Source organism: Mixophyes fleayi, chromosome 9 (genome assembly GCF_038048845.1).
Source record: "Mixophyes fleayi isolate aMixFle1 chromosome 9, aMixFle1.hap1, whole genome shotgun sequence".
Classification (NCBI taxonomy): domain Eukaryota; kingdom Metazoa; phylum Chordata; class Amphibia; order Anura; family Limnodynastidae; genus Mixophyes; species Mixophyes fleayi.
Window position 1 is genome coordinate 88686635 of NC_134410.1, and position 25754 is coordinate 88712388.

Sequence of the window (25754 nt, forward strand, 5' to 3'; positions counted from 1 at the left end):
TTAACCGTCCCTGGTTTTGAGGAATATCCACAGTCAGGTCACCTTCTGAGTCCTGGCTATGCTCTTCCTCGGACACAACTGTGAGTTGATACTGATCCCTCTGTACAAGAGCTTCAATCAATTGCTCCTTACTTTTGCCAAACAGACAGCTTATCAGACTTACACTCCTCCCTAACCATGAGAACAACGTTAGACACTGACCTATTCACAGGCACATTTGTAGGCACAGAATCTAAAACAAGTACATCACCTTGCAACATGGGGTTAATAGTGCTGCTCCCCACACTACCACCCGCTTTATTATGCAGCCCAGAGACAGACTGCTGATCAGGCTTTGTCCTCCCACTGACCAGGACAACAGCATTAGGTACAGAATCTGAAAGAACAACATTACATTGCAACACAGGGTTACCTCTGCTGACATCAGCCATTGCCTCACACCCAGGAGTAGGCTGAACAGAGCCGCTCTCCCCACTGACCGAGACACCTGGAAATGCTGTGACCGCGACTTCCGCCCTCAGGGTATCACACAACGCCGGCTGCATATCCGCAATCGAGGCTGGGGAAGAGGACGCCGGTCCCGCTGCGTTATCTGCTGCCAAGCCCGCAACCCCCCCACCTCTGCACCGGCCATCCGTGACCCCATCACTGGTGGTTCCTCTTCCAGGGACCTGATGGTATCATATAATGGGTTGTCATATAAAGGTATGAGCCAATTGCTATCAGCACTAGGTCCAAGCATGTTTGCAGACAACGGCAGATCTGTTTTCCTGTGTGATTGCATAATTTACCTTGGTATGATGTCACGTACTAATCGCAATTGCACGGAAAACTATTACAATCAGCATTTATTAATTTAGAACGACTTCATCCAATTATTCGACTTCGACAAATGGATGCCCTCTAACTTAAAAATGTATTATGTGCGTGTTACTTTATCAACTTTTGTATTATGGGTGCAACTCACCTTCAATGACCTCCTCTTCTCCCTTGTAGCTTGACTATCAATTAAGGATGCCCACTGACGTTCAAAATTTATTGTCTGCAAAGCATTTAAACTTTTTAATTATGGGTGAAGCTCACCTTTGACTATCTACTTTGACTATCTGTTTACTGATGCCGTTTCTGTACGTCTAATGACAGCTGCAATCTGATCTGATAATTACTGTCTCTTTACTTTGCATGATGCATGTACTGTACTGTTAAAAATTTATTCTGTGCTTAGTTTCCCTTCTTTCTTTTTTACAAACATTGACATTTTAATCTCAAATCGGACAAAACTATGCAAAAAATGTGACATTAAGGGGCATATTCAATTCTGGGTAAACGTAGCGCGGCCTGCGCATTATTACCATTATTACGGTAATAATGCACTTAATTACCCTTATTACAGTAGTTTCAACGCCGGATATTAGCTCGCAGCTCCGGGAGCTGCAAGCAGAAAGCCGGATTGAAATTACCGCAATAACGGTAACAGTTTTAACGCCGCACTAATTTGGGGGAATTGAATTCCCCCCTAACAACCCCTTGGTAGAAAATATAGTATGTAGATATACATTGTAACTGGCAAATATATACGAGTCCCCTTGTATGATTCATAAAAGCAGCATTACGGCACATATTACTATTCAGCCAGATCAACTTTACTCGTAGCATAAACAACCACTTATAAATTAAACAACATATTTGAAAGCTCCGCTCTTGGCTCCCAATGAATGCTCTGACCAATGAGAAGTAAGTAGTCTTTCAAGTTTTTTATTATGTCTTGTAGCATAACTGTCAATAATGGATGCCCTCTGAAGTTCTAAATGTATTCTGTGCATAGTCTTTCAACTTTTTTACTATGGGTGCAGCCAACCTTCAATGATCTCTTGTTCTGTCTTTAGCATGACTGTGAAAGATGGATGTCCTCTAACATTCAAAATTTATTGTGTGCGTAGTATTGCAACTTTTTTATTATGAGTGCAGCCAACCTATCATCAAAATTTATTTAAATAGTGCCAGTAAATTATGTAGCACTTTACAATTGGGTATTTACATATCTAAATGTCTACTGATGCCCTTTTCTATCTAATGAATTCTGTTTCTTACTACCTCTTCACACTCCATGAGGCATGCTGTCTAACTTTTAAAATTTATTGTGTGAATGTATTCAGTATTTTGATTATGGGTTCAGCCCACCTTCGTCTATCTACTTGTTGAAATGTCTATTTCAGGCACCGTCCCTCCACTCCCCTGATGTGTCTGGTTGCCAGGCAATGGGAAGCTATCCAGATCCCGCCAGCATCTCATTGGCTACCAGCACATTTAAGGCCATCCTGCTTCAGCGTTCCCGTGTACCATTTGGCTTTCCTGACTATTCCTTCTTCTCTCCAGTGATTCCGTCTGACCTCGCTTGTCTGGCCATCCTATTGGATTCTTCTTGTGTACTGTTCTCTCCATTGGAAGTTACCGACCCAGGTTGTCTGACCACTTCATTGGATTCTCCCTGTGTACCTCCACTGCCGGCACGTTACAGACCCGGCTTTCCTGACTACTCTCTCTCTCTTGTACCTCGCTGTATGGCTCAGTAAAGGACCGCGACCTTCATGTCTCTTGCGGCAAAACCCATACCTCCTTGTGTGGTTTCTGGAGAAGACCGGGGGCGCGTTAGACTCTGCACCTTCTACTTGTGACAGTCTACTGATGCCGCTGTCCAATTAATAACTTCTTCTTCTTACTTTATCTTCCCTGTCAATAATAGATGCCCTCTAATGTTCAAAACATAGTGATGCTGCAGTCCCTCTAATGACTTCATATTCTTACAACCAGTGTCAATCTGTTTGAAAAACTCAGGAATGTTATTTTGATCATTTATCCTCCGCATGTAGATAAGCTATGCACACTGCTGTGCTACTATGTTTCATAAGGATTGTATCTTTTATTAAATTGTCATCTATTTGTGCCACTGCTCTGTCACTAATTTAAGCCAGCCAGCTCGCTGCAGTTTTTGGCCAAAATTGGTGAAAATTTGGACAGTTGTGAAGAGATCATTAGAAAATAGACTATAAATGACTGTTAATGAATGTTAGTAGTAATAACATGACCAACAATACTAATGTAGGAGCAAAAACAGTTCAAAATCACATCATTGTACCTATTTTTCACAATTTTTAATTAAACCCAGATCCAAAACCAACACCTTTCATAATTTTTGTACAAAACTGAAACCAAAACCAATGCACAAATCAGTTTTGTAACCAAGACCAAAATCAAAACACTGGGGTCCACACACTTCTCTAGTATATTTATTTACAATATATATATATATATATATATATATATATATATATATTTATACACACACACACACACACACACATACGCACACACTTTCTTTGTACTGATCCCTTTACTATTGTTTTGGAACAAATTGAGGCTTCCTATAGCACACAATCGTCATTTCATAAAAATTAAAGGCTGCAGGTTACTTTATCTGAAACAAGTAAGCCAGTCAGGTCAGTCAGGTGTATACCAACTTATCAATTATTAAAGAGCAGCTCCCCTCTTCAAATCAGGTCTATCCATACTATGTGTTATTGTTTGCTTTTACTAGTAGTAAATAGGGTATGATTACAGGTTACAAATCTACTAATACTACTGAGGAAGTCAAAACCCATGTGTGTGTCTGGGACATCACCTACAACTCGCGGAAGACTACTGACACATATTTTATGTGGGTGCATCTACTGGTTAAAAATTTATTCAGGAGTCTGCCCTAACATGGTTTTAGAAAATATTAGTTTGATGAATTTTCCTTGTAAAGAATAGGACTGTTCTTGGATAGACCACAACTATTGTCCATTGTATTCAAAGCATCTGTGGGCCATGCAACAAAGCCATAGTTGACTGGTTGTCTGTGACCTTAGGCATCTCCAGGGGCGGATCTAGAAAAATGCTGTACCCGGGGCGATTTAGGGGGGGGGGGGGGCGTGATTTAGGCCCCGCCCCTTTCTAACATCTTTGGCTGCCGACGGCTGCACACTATGTGCAGGTCCGTCCAGCCGTGACAGGCAGGGACAGTGTGCTGCCCGGCTGCTCTGATTGTGTTTTAAACACAGTCAGAGCAGCCGGGCAGCATACTGTCCCTGCCTGTCGCAGCTGGACGGACCTGCACATACTGTGCAGCCGTCGGCAGCAAGTGTCTGCTAGGGGGGCGATCGCCCCGATCGCCCCCCCCTGGATCCGCCACTGGGCATCTCTGGATAAACAATCCAAGCTAGAAACAAGCTTCTGAAGCATATATCAACATATGTTAAACCCTAGTTTTCTTACATGCAACCCCTAGTTTTCTACAACAACTTATATCCTTGAGAGGGAACATGACCACATGTATATATTATTTTCTTAATTATCCTAGTTACGCATAATCCTGTCAGGATTGTTTTAAACTGTAACATAGAGTTGCACATTGAGCCATAAGCACTGTCGTATATCCAGGAGATAACCATTATATAACACAGGTGTGCTCAAACATGATTGCAGTAACACTAAGATAATGAAATCTTCCATTGAGTGAAATTGTGTTAGCTCATCCCAAATAGAAACAAGAAGTATATGTACAAGAAGTACAAAACATATAGAGAAAACAAATGTACAGATCAAACAACGCTCTCAAGGTTCTACATAACAAATCTTTTTAATACTAAGACATTTAATATGCATAAAATAAAATAGCCATATCCGTGGATTGATGTTATATTCTGATAGTAGCAATTAAGCTACTATTATTAAGGCAGAGAGGATTAGGATCAGTGGTTTAAATAAGCATTTTCTTAGAGCTCCAAAAGATATTGATATGTGTGTTCCAATGCAACGTTATTGTTTAAACATGTTAGTTTTTACCATCCCACGATTCTGAATGGCGATGTGTAATCTCCGATGTGTTCTCAGATGTCTCCGGATTCACAGTGCCGCTTACACAATCGTTTGAAAAGATGTCTCCTCCACCATATAATAATTATAGTCCCCTACAGAATTGAACAGCATGAAGTCCACGATTAATGCCTAAATTTATCTAGCGCTATGCTAGTTTAATCAGAGGATAACCATACTGAGAATGTTCATGGCGTTTTTAACTAACTGATAAACAGAGTTCATAGATTAGTTTGAATCATTTTATGTTGCGATGAGAGATTAATTTCATAATGAAATATATTTAATTTAACGATGTCCACTAAACATTTATATAAAGGAATTTTTTTAAACTGTGAAACTTTCTGTATTACTGTTCTCTTGGCTAAATAGATTTGTAGGTGTGGCTTTGTTCAGGTGTACAATTATATTTATGAACTCTGACTGGTTATCAGTTAGTTAAAAACACCATGAACATTCCCAGAATGATTACCCTCTGATGAAACTAGCATAATTCTAGATAAGTGCATCAGGAAATTTAAATATTGATCGTGGTGCTAATTGGTTGAGGTGAAATTAACACCTCGTTTCTTCACACCCACAGTACTGGGGTGCCAACAGGGCGGGTCCCCCGGGCCGCTCATTCTAACCACTGTTAGGGCCCGCCGCCCAACCCCCCTCCCCACCCGATGCAATTTTACCTCATTATTACCGACGGCCGCATCACATGACACGCGATGCGGCCGCGTCAGCGCACAGGCGGGCGCATCACATGACACGCGATGCGGCCGCGTCCGATGACGCATGCGCATCGCGTGTCATGGGATGCGGCCGCCTATGCGCCCTCCCGGGCTGAAACTTGCGAGCCCGCGCCTGGGTGCCAAGAATAGCCCCAGCTTTTTTCAGTGCGGGGCTGGTAGACTGGAAAATGGAGGAGAACTCAATTTTGGTGCCCCTCTCACCCATAGAGGTTGCAGCTTCATGCTGGCAAAGCTGTTGCTGGTGAATGAATCAACAAAACATACAGTTATCACCATTATAGTAACATAGTAACATAGTTGATGAGGTTGAAAAAAGACACCAGTCCATCAAGTTCAACCTATTTTGGATCTCCTGCGATCCTGCACTTATATTTGAAATTAATCCAGAGTAAGCAACCGCCAATCTGTTTCAATTTTGAAGATCCCCCCAGACTCAATATTGCAATCCAATTTTTACCCTATATCCACTACTATCCTTTATTTTAAATATAGTAACATAGTTTTAAATATAGTAACTTTTTCTCCAAGCCATTCATATTGACCCAGGATAGATGATGTTGACTGACATATCTTTGCTTCAGATACATCCATACACCAGACATAAGTTGATAATGATGACTGGTATATCTTTTATTTTGATGCATTTATACAATAGTTTTTCAGCTGGAAGGTATTTTAAAATCTTATGATAAGTGTAAGTCAAAATGTAGACGTAAACTATGCAAACATATTTTTGTGTGTATATTCTCAACACATATTTATGTACAACTCTAAATGAGGCTCTATATATCATATACACATTTTTGAAGGCACACATTTTCTGAAATGCAAGGTATTAACAGTGTCACAGAGTAAACTACAATCTGAACTAATCTAATCTTGTTGATGTTATTTTTAATACTGTTATTAACAATTGCTCACATCAGTAGCTGCTCCGATGGAGCTTACAATCTATATTCCCTATCACACACCCAATAGCACACACTGGGGTTGATTTGATCAGAAGCCAATATGTCTTTGGTGAGTGAAAGGTAACCGGAATGTCCAGAAAAAACCCATGCAAACATGGGGAAACATACAAACATCACACCAATAGAGCCCTTTTTGAAATCTAACATATGAAACTGTTATTTATGTTGGTTTCTGCACTCTATATAACATATATAACATGTGATCTAAGCTTCATTTGTAATCTGCTAGATAAAGCGGCTTACAGACTTCAAATTTGCAGTGATTTCCAAATTTGTAATCCATTAAAGATATCACTTAAATAAATTAAACTTTATTTTCTCATTGAGCCACATTGGTTTATTTTTAGATATTCTTTTGTCATAATGTATATATCTGGAGCAGTACTTCATTAGTGTAGTAGTTATGGTATTTTTCTTTTATTAAGAAACAAGATGGAGTCTATCATTGATTTCTATGTGTCTCTTTATGAACAGATACTAAGGGCAAGATTTACTAAACTGCGGGTTTGCGAAAGTGGAGATGTTGCCTATAGAAACCAATCAGATTCTAGCTGTCATTTATTTAGTGCATTCTACGAAATGACACTTAGAATCTGATTGGTTGTCGTAGGCAACATCTCCACTTTTTCAAACCCGCAGTTTAGTAAATATAGCCCTAAGTCTGTGATGTTTCTCCACATTATTTACTTTTCTTTTATGACCATGTTTTCCCTAAAACTAGTGCAGTGGACTATGTCCTGCAAACTCAGCTCTTTAAGCATTTTAGAATTAAAAGAGACAATGGTTATTCACCAACTAAAGGTAATGTTGATTTTACAACAGACAGATATATAAGTATTTGTGTATTCTTAAGTTTACTTTTGTAATGTTTGTTTATAAGCAATATATGAATATAATTGCCTAGTTTGCAAAGTTAGCTGTTTTTTACTCAGAATGATACTGTCATCAATTTCATGTATTGCATCAGTATTCATTTTAACCATCTAGATGTGAATGATTCAGTTGATCTTAGGACATGTACACCTAGGCGGCTGCAATCATTTTCTGTTACAATATAAACTTAGACGGGGAGACTCAGTAGCCTTCTTCCCTGGAATCACACAGATTGTAGACGTGCCAGGGAGCCTGAAACCCATTCTAGCCTCAATGACTGACTGAGAAGGGCTTCTAGAATTGCTGATGTGATTGCTGTACTTGACGTATTTATATATAAATTGAACAACACTTGTAGCAAAGTATATTTTAAATTATATCTATTTGATGTGCTAACTGAAGTTGTGTCTCTTACTTGGGGTTATACATCCGAGGTCTCATTGAACTTTAATTTTTAACCGTTTCCAACTGGTTACAATTTGTATAGATTTAAAACTGTCCCATTTGAACATGAGCTTTCTTGTGACAGAACACTGTCCAATCAATAAGGTTTTATATATTTATGAAATTGAATTGTTTTGTGGCTCCCCTACAATCACTTTTTTTTTTTAATAAAAAACAGAGGTCAAATCTTACCATGTTATGATCCCTATATTTTATATTTCCTGTTTCAGCATCTGTTCAGCTGCCCACTAAACTCAACTGTGATTGCTGTTGCCTCTCTGTTTGGCTGCTGGACCCTGGGTACCCAACTGACATCATTCTGGACCTCTATAGGTCAGATCTGCAGAATCTACCTACTCTATTAACCCCAGCAAGGGGGGTAAAATATGCTTCACATTCTCAACTGCCCTGTGCAATTTGGATCAATTGTTCCTTCCAGTTCTCTCATTACCTACCCTAGCTAATACACATTCATCCACACCTTTCCATTATGCACTTACTAATTTTACAGTCTCTCTTTCTGCTATTCCCTTTTACCACACTTGTCTCCAAACTTTTTTTCTTTCTCCAGCATCCTATTTCTCCCTCTTCTATTACTATTTCCCCTTCACTACTTCCCTCCTTACTAGTCTGCACACACAAACTGTTTTGTTTCCTGCACCGAACACACTCACCAGCCTACATAAACAGAAATAAACCTCACACCCACAAATCCTCACATGTCCTCTTTCTGACTATGATCTGTCTAATGGCTGTTGGTGACATCTCACCTAACACTGGGTCAAGGGCAATCCTCACTATCTGATTATGCTGCTTGCTGCGCCCCAAAACTTTCCATTTACCCCATACTTACAATTCCATCAACCTTTTCCACATATCTCCACTACCTTCTCTTCTCCTATGCACTATGGAACACCAGATCTGTTCATAACAAACTAGAATCCATTCATGATCTATTGGTTTCCAAATTTCTCAACCTCCTTGCCATTACAGAAACCTGGCTCATCTCCCCTGACACTACATCCCCTGAAGCTCTCTCCTTCAGGGGACTCTCCCTCAGCCAGACCCTGTAACAGACAAGGTGGTAAAGTAGGCATTCCAATTTCTCTAAACTGCACCTTTCAGATTATACCCTTTGAACCCTCCCTCTCATTGTCTTCCTTTGAAGTTCACCCTATGGACCTATTTTATCATCTCCACCTTCTTGTTGCTGTCTTTTATCACTGCCATGTCCAATTTCCCAATTCTTTGACAATTTTAAGGCCTGGTTTACTTATTTCCTATCCTTTGACCGGCCTACTTTCATACTAGGGGACTTTAATATTCCCATTGATAAAACCACTATCTCTGCTGTGACTAGACTTCTTTCCCTTACTTCCTTCTTTGGTCTCTTCCAGTGGATCTCACCTCCAACCCACTGTGATGGACACTTCCTTGACATTCTCTCCCTTATTTCTAGTATCTCCAACTTAGGCTTCCCACTATCACACGCCGGGTGTGCGGGCAGCACACCCGACACCCGGCAGACTTACCTGGCTCCGGCGCTCCGCTCCGTCCTGGGCGCCGCCATCTTGGATTCGGGTCTGCGCATGCGCAGACCTGACGGCTTCTTTAAAACCTCTATTCTCCTCTCATTGGTGAATACTAATGGCGCTTAGTTTAAAAGGCACTTCCTCCTTACCTACAGTGCCTGTTCCTTGAGTCACCTCCTGGTGATAGAAGTGGCTTCCTGTTATCTTCCAGCTATTCTCTTCCATCCTAGTCTGCAGAGCTGACGCTCATCTCCGGACATCGTCTCTACATTTGACTGCAGAGCTGACGCTCATTCTACTGAACTTTTTACCAAACAGTGGTCTGCAGAGCTAACGCTCATTCTACTGGACTCTCCGCCACGTAGTGGTCTGCAGAGCTGACGCTCATCTCCGGACATCGTCCCTACGTTTGTCTACAGAGCTGACGCTCATTCTACTGAACCTTTTACCCCATAGTGGTCTGCAGAGCTAACGCTCATTCTACTGAACCTTTTACCACATAGTGGTCTGCAGAGCTAACGCTCATTCTACTGGACTCTCCGCCACATAGTGGTCTGCAGAGCTAACACTCATTCTATTGGACTCTCCGCCACATAGTGGCCTGCAGAGCTGACGCTCATCTCCGGACATCGTCCCTACGTTTGTCTACAGAGCTGACGCTCATTCTACTGAACTTTTTACCACATAGGGGTCTGCAGAGCTAACGGTCATTCTACTGGACGCTCCGCCACATAGTGGTCTGCAGAGCTGACGCTCATCTCCGGACATCGTCCCTACGTTTGTCTACAGAGCTAACGCTCATTCTACTGAACTTAACACCACATAGTGGTCTGCAGAGTTACACCGAACTGCATCATCTTCTTTGCCTTTACTTATTATATTTACCACTCTTACTACGGTACATCTGCCGAGTCTCTTCGTAAGAACCGTGACACCCACTCTCCAACCACAACCTCCTTTTCGTCAGCCTCATCTTACCTCATGCCCTCCCCTTTCACACAAATCAGCACATACACAGCAACACCTAAGTACTTTTAAACTATTCACTTGCTGTTTTCATTAAAACAATTACTTTCTCCTATGACTGCATTGTCCTGCCCTAGTAAGGCTGCCTTTACTACAACAAAACATTCAGTTCATCCCTAGACAATGTAGCTCCAGATACTACATACATTCTCCAGAGATCAAAGCCACAAACATAGCTCTCAAAACAGGACCACTACATGAAAAAGTTCTCCTGCACTGCAGAGCACCACTGGAGGAAATCTCATTCCTATCCAGATTTCCTCCAAATGTCACCTCTTTGCCACCTCACTTCTTTGCCCACCTGCTCGTTCTCCACCTTCCTCCCTCAGAGCCCATGATTTTGCCACCTACTTTGAAGACAAACTCGACACCATTCAACAAGAGATTTCCTCATGCCTAACTCTACACACTCCTGTCACTCTACCCACGTTCAGCTAAACACCCCAATCCCCCCTGAAGTAATTATCTCCAGTAACTGACGGCAAAGTCTCTGCCCTCATCTCATTATCTCACCCTACAACCTGTCTTCTCGACTTTATTCCCTCCCAACTTCTTCACTCCCTCTCCTCCACTACATGCCCACCTCCAGCTCATATCTTCATTCTGTCTGTCTCCACTGGCACATTTCCATAGTTCTTTAAACATGCGCTCATCTCACCAATTATGAATAAACTATTTCTTGATCCAGCCTCGCTCTCCAACTACCATCCTATTTCTCTCCTTTCCTTTGCCTCCGAACTACCTGCGCAATTGGTGTATAACCACCTGTATCACTTTCTCTCCTCTCACTTCATTTTCAACTTTCTACAATCAGACTTCCACCCCCAACATTCCATGGAAACTGCTCTCACAAAGTGATCAAATATCTAGTTGATCTATTTATTGCAAATGGGTCAGTTCTCCATACACATTCTCCTGGACCTCTCTGCTGCTTTTGACACTGTTGATCACCCTCTTCTCCTACACACCCTTCACTCCATAGGTCTTTGAGACACAGTTCTTTCCTTGTTCACTTCCTACATATCGAACCGCTCCTTTAGTGTTTCTACCTCTGACACATCCTCCTCTCCACTCCCACTACCTCTTGAGGTCCCACAAGGCTCTATTCTTGGCCTTTTATTTTAATCACTGTACACTTCTGCTCTTGGGGAACAAGTTCAATCATTTAGGGCCTGAGTAATTAAGAGAGCAAAGCATGAAAAAAACAGTAACTTTGCACCTGGACAAAACCATGTTGCATTGGAGGAGGAGGTAAATTTAAAATGTGGGATAAATTTATAGCTGGGCTAGAGCATGTCCTAGATGAACTTTAAATTGCAATGTAAAAATGAAGCTGTCCTGAACATAGAGAGCTTGCAGTTATTTATAAGGGATAATTCATAACTGCAGTGTAAATAGGTTGTATCAAATGAATCCATTGATAAGTTAAAGTATAAAAATTAAAGACAGAGAGTCTGATGTAATTGTGTTGGATGGCTTTGCACATTCCAGTGTGAGAAGATAAGCCTTCCACTTTTAGCAGCTTCCAGGATCTCTCTGTCACAACTATATGGCGTACCTGCTATTGTTGGCGCAACTCAGAGGAAGCTGCGGAATCTAACATGCCCCTGGTATTCACCAGGGACCCCTGCAAGGAGGTATGGACTCCGCTGCAGGGACACTCAGTCAACTGCGAGATACAAAGAGGTGTCAGACATGCCGGGTAAGTAACGTTCTGGTAGTAAGAAGTACACAAGGATATCCAGAGGGATGGTGAGACAAGCCGGGTCGGTAACGTTCAGGAAGCGCAGTACAAGGGGAGATCCAAATAGGGGTGGTCAAATGGTCCGGGTCAGTAAGGTCACAGACGAAACAAGGAAGGTCAGGAATAATGCAGAAACTGGTAACACACAAGAAACGCTGGAGGCAGGAAGACCTGATACTCTGGCACTGGTAGGAGGGCAAGGAAGTGTTTATATAGTCCAGTAGCCCAATGAGAAACAGCGCTGTAGCGCTGTCATAATAGCGCCGGGTGAGATCAGCGCATAGCGTCCCGTTGCCAGTATACAGAGGGTGGCCGGGACCGGAAGTTGCCTAGTAACCAGACGCGCTGGGGGGAGATCACAGGAGGCCGTCCTAGAGAGATCATGGGACGACGCCTGACACTCTCACTGTTAGCTTTAGACACTTGAATAGACTTTGTGGGGCCGATCACAGCTGGAGATCCTGGTAGTCAGCATGTGAAAGCCTATACAGGTATATAGAAATATGACCTTCAAAGGAAAATGTTGTCATAGTTTATATTTTGGGAAATCTGGGTGCTACTCCATACTTAGGAGCAGAAAACACACCAGGGTTGTGAATGAAAAGTATGGGGGTATACGTGAACAGCTAAAATCACATATCTTTGGAAAAGCTATGTCACATTGTCATAATGTCATCATGTTTGGTATTTAAATGTGCGGGAGATTATGACCGGTTTATTGAACAGGGAGTTATTTCTTTGGGAAATATCTGTGAAGAATTACCCACAGGTCAAGATTTTGGGAATATTTGTGAGCAAAGTATAGTGACACCCAGGGGACATCCCTGCCCCCTATTAGCATTAAACACTTCCCTGTGAAGACCATCCCATATCTTGTTGCTTAAAAACCGGTGTTCTGAAAGAACAAACTGTCAGACTTTTTGGGAAATCAATTCACATTGATAAGCTGTCCATCTTCCTAGCCAAATTTCCCTTGGCCAGAATGCAATTCATGTAAGTGCAAATCTGAATGTAACCCCTTTTTATTTTAAACTGTTTTTGCTTGTTATGTCAATTAATTGTTATTCATTGTTTTTCTTTTTATCTGAATGCCCTGTATTTTTGTATATTAAATCTATAATTTAATAAGTTGCGTCCTTGATACTCTAACGAATCCATTAGCCTATTAGAAGAAGAAATTGCTCGACCAGGTGTGATTTGTTGATACATTTGATTAACAAGCTGTGTGTGCTTGCATTTACATTTGTGTAACAGTCTGGGGGTGTGAAGCGTTAACCCTGTGCGTGCTGGTGTTTGCATTGCTAGTTTGTGGATAGCTAGAAACCTGCGTGCCAGTGTGGAACAGTATATTGGGGTCCTATTGCCCGTTTTCAATAGGTGGTGGCAGAACCTGAAGTGTCTGGGGGTGTGAGAACGCTGTGTTTGGGGGCGATTCCGTAGGTCTATAACCTGTGTGATAGGTAGTGAGAGACTGCGGGCTGAAATCGTGTGTGACCTCATAGAGCGAACACCCCAAAGTCACGGCAGCTGGGAGCATGTTCGTGACAGAAGCTATCAAGTATTTGTGTGCTACATGAAAAAACTGCTAGAATTTAACTTATGTGCAAAATAATAAACTCATTTGCACCCCTAGCATTGTAACATGGTTTGTCCTGGAGAACATTTACTCCTTTTTTTGCCTTACTTTACTTAATGACTCTGGCCCTCAGTCTCCAGTTCCACCTCTATGCTGATGACACTCAAATCTATATTTCTTTCCTCATCCTCTCCCTTTATGTACTATCTTGTGTTACCACCTGTTTTGCTGCTATCTCCATATGGATGTCCCAATGCTACCTAAAGCTCGACATGTCAAAAACATGTCCTCCCAGAGTCAATACATACCCGCAAATATCCCTCACTGTCAATAACACTAAAATTTCCACAGTCTCCCAAGCCTGCTGCCTTGGAGTCATACTTGACTCTGCCCTCTGTTTTATTCCTCACATACAGACACTCTCCTAGTCCTGTCGACTGTACCTTAGAAACATTGCCTGATTATGACCCTTTCTTACAAATTATACACTCTTATCTACAAAGCCCTCAACAACAACCTTTTCATACATCTAAGTCTCATATCAAATTACTCTCCCTCCCACCCTCTTAGTTATACCTCTGATCTGTGTCTTGTCTTGTTTCTGGTAACCACCTCTCTTCTCCCACCTACACGACTTTTCCTGTGCTGCTCCCCACTAATGGTATTTCCCTACCATTCCCAATCAGGCTTTCCCACAGTCTTCAAATTAATTACTTTCTAAAGCTTAATTTATCCCTAATGATACTTCTCACACTAATGCATCCTCACAATTCCCAATCTCCACGTTGAGCCACATTCTCTCCTCTTGTTTCAGCTGTGCCCTCCTTCACTTAGAATATAAATTCTCTAATGAGCAGGGAGCTCGATAACTTTTGGTTTTTTTTAACTCTGCATTTATTTTGTCTACCTTGTATGTCCCTGTTTTATGTATGTCCTGTTTTCACTACTGAGGAGCACTGTGACGCCTTACAAATCTACAATGTTAAAAATCACTATTACCTTACTGCCTCCATTAATGGTTCATTAGATATATAGGCAAAGTAAGTGACTTACAACATGTGTTTATCACAGTCTTTTCTCACAGCTTGTAGGCTCCATGGTGTGGCTATAATGAGGCCTGATAGGCAACACAGAGCGGTGGTAGTCAGCATATCGTTGCTAACTACCCTGACAAGACTTACCCCAACATGAGGACTCCGAAGGGCGCCTTCCCGACGATCAGCGATGATGACTACTCTTCAAAGCCCAATCACGATAAAGTAAGAAGCCGGCTCCACTTCATGACGTCATTCCCCATGGCGACATTATTATCACTGTTGTTAAGCGGGTAATGTAAGTATGCGCCCATGTACAATGTAGTTTACAAATCCTTCTACAACAGCGATAATACCGTCGCCATGGTGAATGACGTCATGAAGTGGAGCCGGCTTATTACTTGAAAGTCACTTTGAAGAGTAGTCGTCATCGCGGATCGTTGGGAAGGGGCCCTTCAGAGTCCTCATGTCGGGCTAAGTCTCGTCGGGGTACTCGGCATCAATATGCCGTACCCCACCCACACAGAGAATCTGTATTGATAACCTATAGCTAAGAATTATGGGAAATGTCAGACTCAGGGGGAGGAAGACATGGGGTTGACAGATGTTAATCAGGATATAGTGGGTAGAAGTATAGAGTTTAAAAATTAGTGAGTTTCCTTACTAAAAAAAGTAAATAAAATAAAATAAAAAGTTCCAAAGTCATAGCTTAGCTGAGCATGTTCATACTTCTTTGATGCAAATTTATATTCTTACCTTTCTTTATTACTCTGATTACTGAGCTTTTCCCAGCATTCTCCAACCCCATGAATAGAATTGTAACACTCCTGCAAGAAAAAGAAATCACCCAATTTACACTATAATATATATATATATATATTTATTTATATATATATATATATATATATATATATATATATATATATATATATATATATATATATATACACATACACGTACATATACAATACTGTGCAAAAGTTTTAGGCAGGTGTGGAAAAAATGCTGCAAAGTAAGAATGCATTCAAAAATAGAAGTGTTAATGTGTTAATAGTTTATTTTTTATCAATTAACAAAATGCAAAGTGAATGAACAGAGGAGAAATCAAAACAATATTATTTGGTGTGACCACCCTTTGCCTTCAAAACAGCATCAGTTTTTCTAGGTACACTTGCATAAAGTCAGGGATTTTGTAGAATTACAGTGTAGTGTATGATTAACCAATCATACCAAACAGGTGGTAATAATCATCATTTTCATATTTAGGTTGAAACACAATCATAAACTGAAACAGAAACAGCTTTGTAGGAGGCTTAAAACTGGATGAAGAACAGCCAAACTCTGCTGCAAAGGTGATGTTGTGGAAGACAGCTTCATGTCACAGGTCATATACCATGGCAAGTCTGAGCGTATGGAAAATTAATCTGCGCATGCTCAAAACTGGACAATATGCAACTAAATGTCACAATGTTCAATTCATCTTCTTTATGCAAAGGACACTTACCGCAGCCTAGGTTTTCTTGGAGGGAACAGGGTGGGGAAGGGGCGCTTGCCCGTAGTCAATATACAGCAAGGGTGTGCCCAACTTGAATGCATGCAGCCACGTCTGATTCAAGATTTGGGCATTGCAAAGTTACCTGTTTTTCTGTCGTAACTCTTGCTCCAGATATAGGGCTAGTCTAAGTCCTGATTATTAGTGATGACAATCTTATATGAATGCTATAACATGTGCTTGAAATCAGAAGCAACTGTAAAAATGTATTTTATATTCAGTAGACATTAAGATCAAAAATGTATTTCATCCATAAAAATTTTTTGGGGGGTTTTAAACTGTTTTGTCATTAATGCTTATATTATTAACAGATGACAGGTGAAAGCATGTTGCGCTCAGTATGCATGCCTTGATGAATCGGGCTCTTTTATTATTATTATTATTATTATTATTATCCTTTATTTGTTAGGCGCCACAAGAGTTCCGCAGTGCCGTACAATGCACAGACAATAGACAGTACAGGGTAAAACATTACTGAGCAGTAAACAAAAATACCAACAGTTCTGAAGCTCCAAGCAGGCTAATGCAGAAAGGACGGAACAGAAGAGTAGGTAAGGACACAGGAGGGAAGAGGGCCCTGCTCAAATGAGCTTACATCCTAAGGGAGGGTGAACAAAACTCAGGTACGAGAGGGGCCAGTTGATGTAAAGGAGGGAGGGGAGAGCGGGTTAGGTGGAAGGATGGTAGGCTTTGAGGAACAGGTGGGTTTTTAGTGCCCGTTTGAAGGAGCTTAGAGTGGGAGAGAGACGGACGGAGCGAGGGAGGTCATTCCAGTGAAGGGGGGCTGCCCGGGAGAAGTCTTGGATTCTGGAGTGGGAAGAGGTAATCAGAGAGGAGGAGAGGCGACGGTCACTGGCCGAGTGCAGGGAGCGGGCAGGAGTATGAATGGAGAGGAGGTTGGAGATGTAGGGGGCAGTAGACTGGGAAAGTGCCTTGTATGTGGTGGTCAGGAGTTTGAAGATGATTCTGTAGGGGATGGGGAGCCAGTGTAGCTCAAGGCAGAGAGGGGAAGTGGAGGAGGAGCGGCGAGAGAGGAAGATGAGTCTGGCAGGGGCAGGCCGGTGAGGAGGAGGTTGCAGTAGTCGAGGCGTGAGGTAATGAGAGCGTGGATGATAGATTTGGTGGCATCCTGAGAGAGAAAAGGCCGGATGCGGGCAATGTTGCGAAGTTGAAAGCAACAGGCTTGGGCAAGGGATTGAATGTGGGGGGTAAAGGAGAAAGAGGAGTCGAAGGTAACACCCAGGCAGCGAAGTTGGGTGACAGAGGAGATGGAGGTGTTGTTGACAGTGATAGAGAGGTCATGGTGGAAGGGGAGCCTGGGAAGAGGGAAGACAATTATTTCAGTTTTAGAGATGTTAATTTTAAGAAAGCGCGAGGACATCCAGGAGGAGATGGCCGAGAGGCAGTCGGATACAGGAGAGAGAAGGGAGGGAGAGAGATCGAACGAGGAGATGTAGAGTTGGATGTCGTCAGCGTAAAGGTGATACTGAAGACCGAAGGAGGAGATGAGAGCACCAAGGGAGGAGGTATAGAGCGAAAATAGAAGAGGGCCGAGAACAGAGCCCTGAGGGACTCCAACAGGGAGAGGGGAGGGGGTGGAGGAGGAGTCAGACGTGGATACAGAGAAGGAGCGGTTCGCGAGGTATGAGGTGAACCAGGCAAGGACAGAACCAGATAGGCCAAGAGAGAGAAGAGTTTGTAGCAGGAGGGGGTGGTCAACGGTGTCGAAGGCCGCAGAGAGGTTGAGGAGGATGAGTAGGGAGAAGTGACCCTTGGATACAAGGTCGCTGGTAACTTTGGCCAGGGCAGTTTCAGTGGAGTGGAGGGGGCGGAAGCCTGATTGGAGAGGGTCGAGGAGGGAGTAGTCCGAGAGGTGTTTGGTGAGGCGGTTGTAGACAATCCTCTCAAGTAGTTTGGAGGCAAAGGGAGAAGTGAGATAGGGCGATAGTTAGCAGGTGAGGTGGGGTCAAGGTTAGGTTTTTTGAGGATAGGAGAGATAAGAGCATGTTTGAATGAGGAGGGGACTACGCCAGAGGAGAGTGAAAGGTTAAAGAGGTGAGCGAGGTAAGAGCAGGCAGTGGAAGAGAGAGAGAGCGAAGGAGGCGAGAGAGGATAGGGTCGAGAGGACAGGTGGAGGGTAGAGAGGATAGAATAAGTGAGCGAACTTCTTCACCCGAGGTGGGGCAGAAGGAGCACCAGGGTTGGATGTTGGGGGGAGTGGGAGGGAAGAGGGGGGGAAGAGAGGGATGGGAGGAGGAGATGTTAAGCCTGATGGCCTCGATTTTGGAAGTGAAAAAGGTGGCGAGGTCAGAGGCGGAGAGGGAAGGCGGGATAAGAGGGGGGTGGAGAGAGGAGGGAGTTGAAGGTGGCAAAGAGACGGCGAGGATTGGAGGAGTGAGAAGAAATGAGGGACTTAAAGAAGGATTGTTTAGCAAGAGAGAGGTTGCAGCAGAATGAGGTGAGGATAAATTTAAAATGGAGGAAGTCGGCCAGGGAGCGAGATTTCCTCCAGAGGCGTTCAGCAGTGCGAGAGCACTTTTGGAGGAAGCGGGTAAGGTTGGCGTGCCAAGGTTGGGGAATGAGGCAGCGCTGGCGGATGGAGGAGACCGGTGCAACAGCATCAAGGGCAGTAGTGAGGGAAGGGTTGTAGAGAGAGGACGCCTGGTCAGGGCAGGTCAGGGAGGGAAGAGGTGAGAGGAGAGTTTCGAGCGAGGAGGAGAAAGCAGTAGGGTCAATAGCATCAAGGTTGCGCCTAGTGAAGGTAGATTTAGGCGAGGTGGGAGCTTGGCAAGAGGAGAGAGTGAATAAGAGTAGATGGTGGTTGGAGAGTGGGAAGGGAGAGTTAGAGAAGTCGGAGAGGTCACAGAGATGAGAGAAGACGAGGTCCAAGGCATGACCATGAGAGTGGGTGGGAGAAGAGGTCCATTGGGTGAGGCCTAGTGAGGTGGAGAGGGCGAGAAGTTTGATGGTGGCAGGGTCAGAGCAGTTGTCAATGGGGATGTTAAAATCGCCAAGTATGATGGATAGAAGGTCGGAGGAAAGGTAGTGAGGGAGCCAGGCAGCGAAGTTGTCAAGGTAGAGGGAAGTAGGGCCAGGGGGTCGGTAGATGACAGAGACGCGGAGGTGGATGGGGGAGAAGAGACGAATGGAATGTACTTCAAAGGAGGACGCCCATCGGGTCTGAGGAGTGGGTGAAGGAGAGACCCCCGTAGGAGAGAGCAGCAGGTGAGACGGTGTCAGAGGAGGAGAGCCAGGTTTCAGTGATGGCGAGGAGGTTAAGAGAGTTAGAGATGAAGAGGTCATGGATGGAGGGGAGTTTGTTGCAGATGGACCTGGAGTTCCAGAGGTCACATGAGAAGGGGAGGGAGGGAGGGAAGAGGGGAGATTCGGATAAGTTTGTCAGGGTTGATGGAGCGAGGCGGAGGGTGAGAGAAGGTGGTAGTGAGAAATGGGGCCAGAAAGGTGGCAAGGGGAGAGGATGGGTATAGGAGCCGAGCGGGGCGGCATGGTGAGAGATAGGTTATGGAGGCAGAGGCAGGAGCACCAGAAGCACAAGGGTAGAGGTTTCAATGAGGGTAGAGGTTTCAATGCACGAGGGTAGAGGTTCCAATGGGGGTAGAGGTTTCAATGAAAATGAGGAAAAAAAAAACAGTAGATGGGGACAAAACAAGTGACCAAATGAGCAATATGGTACAGTAATAGTGAGTGTAGGGCAGGGCACAGCAAGAGGACAATCAGAGAATAAAATGGAGGAGCAGAGCAGAAATAATAATCGGGAGAAGATAAAATGCAATACAATACAGTAAAATAAAATCAGCGTGGATAACAAAGATAAAATGCAATACAATACAGTAAAATGAAATCAGTGCAGCCAGAGCATGAGTGTTCACGGGAGCAGGATGTCCAGGATGGGAGACCACGGGAGCAGGGCTGGGATGCGAGTCCACAGGAGCAGAGGCCAGCGGAGGATGGATGGACGAGTCCCAGGAACAAAGATCAAACAGCAGGGAGGAGAGCGTGGAGGACCGACAGAGGCAAGCCAGGCCGGAAGAGCGGAGACCAGACCAGGAGGCAATAGGAGGCTGGAGCGAAGGCCGAATCACGGAGGCCACGTGTGGCTGGAGCGGGAGGCAGACAACGGTGGACAGTCCAGTCGGAGAGTCCCAGGAACAGAGATCAACAGCAGGGATGAGAACGTGGAGGACCGACAGAGGCAAGCCAGGCCGGAGGAGCGGAGACCAGACCAGGAGGCAGTAGGAGGTTGGAGCGGAGGCCGGATCACGGAGGCCACCTGAGGCTGGAGCAGGAGGCCAACAATGGGGGACATTCCAGTCAGAGAGTGGGCGACCAGCAGGGGACACTGGCGAGGTATCAGGAGCCGGGAGAGCTGGAGGCGGCAGGACCAGCTGAGAGGTAGCCCGAAGCCGCGGCCTGTAGTAGATGGAGTTGGCAGCGGCCGGAAGTCCCACATCAACGGAAGTCGACAGGCGGCAAGACCGGGTTACAGCGTCAGATACATCTCGGCGGCCGGGAGTTAGGAGAGAAGCAGAGGAGGCCGAGCGGTTGTTTGGATGGCCCTCAGAGTAGAAGAGACCAGCTGGATGGAGGGCCGAGGTCTGCAGTAGATGGAGGCTGCGGCGGCAGCAGCCGGTAGTCAGGCACGGAGGAAGAGGACAAAGCCATGGAAGAGGTCAGTGGAAGGCAGCGTGGAGATGCATCCCAGGTAAGAAATACGGGGCTCAGATGGATGTTCTAAGTAGGGCTCCAGTGGGAGCTCTCAGCAGACACGTCTGCACACCTCAAGAGCAAGAGAATAGTCTTTGTCTTCAGTTGCGCATTGAGGGTGGATTGAGAAGTGCAGGTGGCAGAGAAGTGAGTTGAAGGTGGAAGAGAGGTGATGTGGATTAGAAGACTGGGTGGATATTAGAGATTTGAAGTATGCTTATTTGGAAATTGAACTTAAAACTATGAATTTACACTGGAGGGACTTGGGATAAGTACGACATTTCCTCTAGTGGCACTCTGCATTGCGGGAGCACTTTTGCAGGTAGCAATTTTGTTTGGTGTATCATGGTTGGGATTTGGTTCATCAGAGACTGTTTGTGGTGGCTGGAACTGTGACTTATGTGATTGTTTTATTGTAAAAAGAGGCAGTCTGATTTGGGCAGGACAGTGCAGTCATAGAAGTGGATTTGGCCAAGATTACTTAGGCGTCAGTGTGTACATGTGGATTTGGGTGCAATCGGGAGGGCATGAGGTAAGGTGAAGCTGAAGGAAAGAAGATTGTGGTTGAAAAGTGGAAAGGCAAAGTTCAATATTGAAATCACCTACTATGAGAGTAGGCAGGTCAAATGATCATAAATAAGAGAGCCAGGCAGCGAAATAATCAAGAAATTGGAAACCTGGACCTGGGTGGTGATAAATGATAGCAACACGAAGGTGGAGAGGACAAAATAGGCAAATAGTCTGGACTCCAATGGAAGAGAAGAGAGGGAAAGGACAAAGGGCATGATTTTAAACGTGCAGTTTGTAGAAAGTAGAATGCATACTCCACCATCTTGTCTGTTACATGGTGTTAGGGAAAGTCCCCTGAAGGAGAGAGCTGCAGGGGATGTTGTGTCAGAGAAGGTGAGCCAGGTCTCCTTAATGGCAAGGAGGTTGAGAGATTTAGAAATTAATAGATTATGAATGGATTCAAGTTTGTTACAACAAATCTGGCATTCCAAAGTGCATAGGACAAGAGAAGATAGGGTAGTGGAGATGTGTGGATAAGGTTGGTGGGTTTTGAGTTTACAGAGTGGATGGAAAGTTTTGGCATGGAGCACTGACCATGAGCAGATAGTGGGGATTATATGGGGCCTTAGGTTAGGTGAGATGTCACCAGCAACCATTAGACAGAGCAGGGTGAGAAACAGGACATACAAGGATGAGTTGTGGGTATGAAGTATATTTCTATTTACATTTATAGGTTACATTTATGTAGGTGCATTTCAAGAGTGCAAAAATCAAAACAGTTCATGACTAGCAAGGAGAGAAGTAGTGAATGGGAAATAATAATAGGAGAGGGAGAAACAGGATGCTAGAAAGAGAAGGGGAGTTTGGAGAGAAGTGTGGACAAAGAGAGTAGGAGAAAATGAGGGTGTAAATTGAGTAGGTGCATGAAGGAGAGATGTGAGAGATATGGATGACTGTCAATTAGATAGGGCAGGTAATGAAAAAGTGTTAATGAACAATTGATCTAAATTGTGCTGGACAATGTAGGAGAAGAAGGATAATTTATCACTCCCTGACTGGGGTTAATAGTGTAGGCAGCTGAATAACTGAACCAATATTGAAACAGAAATGACAGTTAAGCTCTGAGGGTTCAACAGCTGAACAGAGATGGCAACAGTAATGGTAGATGAGATCAATGGCTGAAGTGTGAGAATAAAGAAAAGTGGGAACTTGGGCATAAAGCTGAGCTAATGAGTAACTTACTCTAATTGCCGTCCTTATGCCAATAATGCGTCTTAAAGAGTGCAGGCTTATGTGATGAAGACAGTGTTAGATATGCCAGTGCAGCTTGTACCATCATCCAATCTGATTATCAATATTTCTGCAGAAAAGGTGATACAAAAACTGGGCTACTGAGATGTCCCAACATCAATGAGAGTGCAGGTTACATTGACACACACCAATGTCATTTTGGAGGGGTGAGGGATAACTGTAGCAACACAGAAAAATACAACAGAAATCCACATACATTTCCCCATTTGACTTGTTGTATGGGTGGAGAGTTAAAAGAACCCTATCAATGTGTCCATGAGAGTTCAGGTTGTAAGTTGAAATCTAATGAGATACCCATTGTAGAACCCGTGGCGATGCTGCAAAGGCAACTGATAAAACTGATGGAGACAACCCACTTGCACCTCTAGGTTGTGCAGGAGAAGCAAAATTGGGGGTATGATCCCAATCTTCAAGCCCAGGAGCTAAAAGTTGGGAAATAACTGTTAGTCTTAGTAAACATTTGTCAAAACAAATAGCACCCGGTATGGCAAGAACAGTACATGACCATGCAATGCTGAGACAGGTGCAGAGACGTTGAACAAAGCAGACAAGTGTCTGTGAAGGTATTATATTAATAGGTTAAAAGTATAGTTAGCACAAGATGTTGGGGTTTTGACACTGCATTGTTATGAGACATAAGAACAGACCTGCTCCCAGACTTCCTGGTGGAGACTAAACAAGAAATATGGGTATATTTACAATACAGTGGTTCCATAGAACCACCGATTCCTGATACTTTGAAGTCATTTTATTCAAACGGCACTTTTATTAAAGACAAAGCCCATCGGGTGTATAACTAAACCAGCTCCAGTTTACAGAGGGGCAAACAAACCAGTGGAGAGGGATTGAAAAGCACAAAGATCTCATTTCACAATCCATCTGCATGATATCATTGGTTGGCCCATTATGTGGACCTTGGGGAGGCTAATCCTATCCAACACATGGCATAGTACAGAAAATGGTTAGAAAAGTAGAGAAATTATTTTAAAAAAATGTAGAGTAGATGCTGGAGATGAGAGTGTTTGTCCCTTCCTGTCCCCTGTGGTTCCAGTATAATGTAAAGGCACAGAATTCCCATTACAGTAAAAAAAACAAAAAAAACCACATAGGTACACACAACTGTACAGTGAACGTGAATTGAATAAAAGGTTTTACAAAAACCATATTCACTACTTTATTAAATATAAAATAAAATCTTATTATAAAATATTTTTTTAAATCTGATTATATTATTATTAGAGATTAGCATATTCTAATCTTTTCTACTTTTCAATAGTTGTCAATTTTGGAAGAGTCATTTATTCAAATCTATATTTAAAAGAGGGAGTTTGGGTGGGAGGGTCAGCACACAGCTGCACACTCCAAAAACCGCTATATATTCTAATATTTTCTATTTTTCAAAACTTGTCAGTTTTGAAAAGGCCATTCAATTAAATCAATATTTAAAAAGGGTTTTTGTGTGTGAGGGTCAGCAGCAGCTACACACCCCAAAAAAGAAAAAGGGGGTGTTCTTGTCTTTGATTCAGAGCAGCCCAACACCCCAATAAAATATAAAAACTGTTTGTTAGAAGTTTATTGTAGAGCAGTGTTATAAGAATAGTAAGATAACATTTCTTACTTTCCCTATCTCATTGGGCGTTCCCCTGGTGGCAAACATCTACAAGTAGCTCCAATCTGTTCAAGTAGCATTACTCCCCTTAGCAACCTTGGATCCCTGTACAGATCAGGAGCAGCCCAGTACCAGTACTGTCAGTAGTTCTACTGTTTTGACCTCTACTAGAAAAACAAGGTAATGCGGGAAGAAAGTTTACAAAAGTGTCCTCAAAATCCAAACACTATTCGTCAAATTCAATTTCAAAGAAAACATCAGATTAAGAAGGAATTTTCTGATGGTGATTTGTCCAAAAAAAGAAAAAAAGCTAACATTACATACACCGGCAGTGGCAAGACAAGGCTCAGACGAGTGAAGGACTGGCAAACTTTATCCCAGGGGAAAAGACTCCACTCAGCAGCCTAATTTAAATGAAAAAAAAAATGCAGGTGGCCCAGTGACCTAGCCCAAGATACTCCTCTACAGGACCAGCCCAGGGACCAGATGCCCCCCTGGTCCCCTGCCCAGACTATGTCCACTTATTGTTAGTAGGGTTCCCAACATGGTCATGTCTCTTCCACAACTTCCCATGTATCACCTTGTTGCTCAGAGAGTACGTTTGTTATGGACACCTCCAAAACAGCCAAATCAGTGCCGGAAGATAACACTGATGTTGAAGAACAACTTGGGCAGTCACAGACTCCTGAGGAGATTCTAAGGAGTGTATCCATGAGTGCTATATCCGAGTCTGAGATTACAGATTCAGACACTGTAATAATAGAGTAGCCTCCTTCAAATAGTCCTCAACCATTTGGAAATGTGAGGATGGGTAGTAGTAGTATTAGTATAGATGATGATTGAGGAGGCTACTATGGAAGTTGCAAATGTGCAAAAGAATGAGGGAGATAATTGTGGATCTAAAAATGACTGTGTTGTACATGGATAAGATAATGAGGAGGATAATGATGATTGTGTTGAAGTAAGGCACCACTTACCACCAGCAGATGCCCATGATAAGCGCATTATAATGCCAGGGCAGAAGACGAAAAAAGGACCTCTTTTCTTTGGAATGTTTTATCTAAACCGAGACAACATTTGTCAAGGCATCTGTAGCCTTTCTCATGTCAAAATTAAGTAGAGGTAGGAGCATTGATCATCTAGGCACCTCCTCCCTGATACATCATTTGCAGCAAGTTCCTTCAAGTCATGTT

At 43.3% G+C, this 25754-nt stretch overlaps 2 protein-coding genes across 3 annotated transcripts in view; one reads left to right on the forward strand and one right to left on the reverse strand.

The window, feature by feature from the left end:
- Nucleotides 1–25754, forward strand: part of LOC142100820 (adenosine deaminase domain-containing protein 2-like) — a 1209653-nt gene that overhangs the window by 294888 nt on the left and 889011 nt on the right. The gene's annotated exons all lie outside the window — the stretch shown is intronic.
- The window catches only part of ARL13A (ARF like GTPase 13A), a 384981-nt gene that overhangs the window by 283867 nt on the left and 75360 nt on the right, over nucleotides 1–25754 (reverse strand). For both annotated transcript variants that reach the window (XM_075184636.1, XM_075184635.1), the window contains exon 3: nucleotides 15611–15681. In XM_075184636.1, the coding sequence (XP_075040737.1) occupies nucleotides 15611–15681 (71 nt within the window). The remainder of the gene's footprint in view (nucleotides 1–15610; nucleotides 15682–25754) is intronic.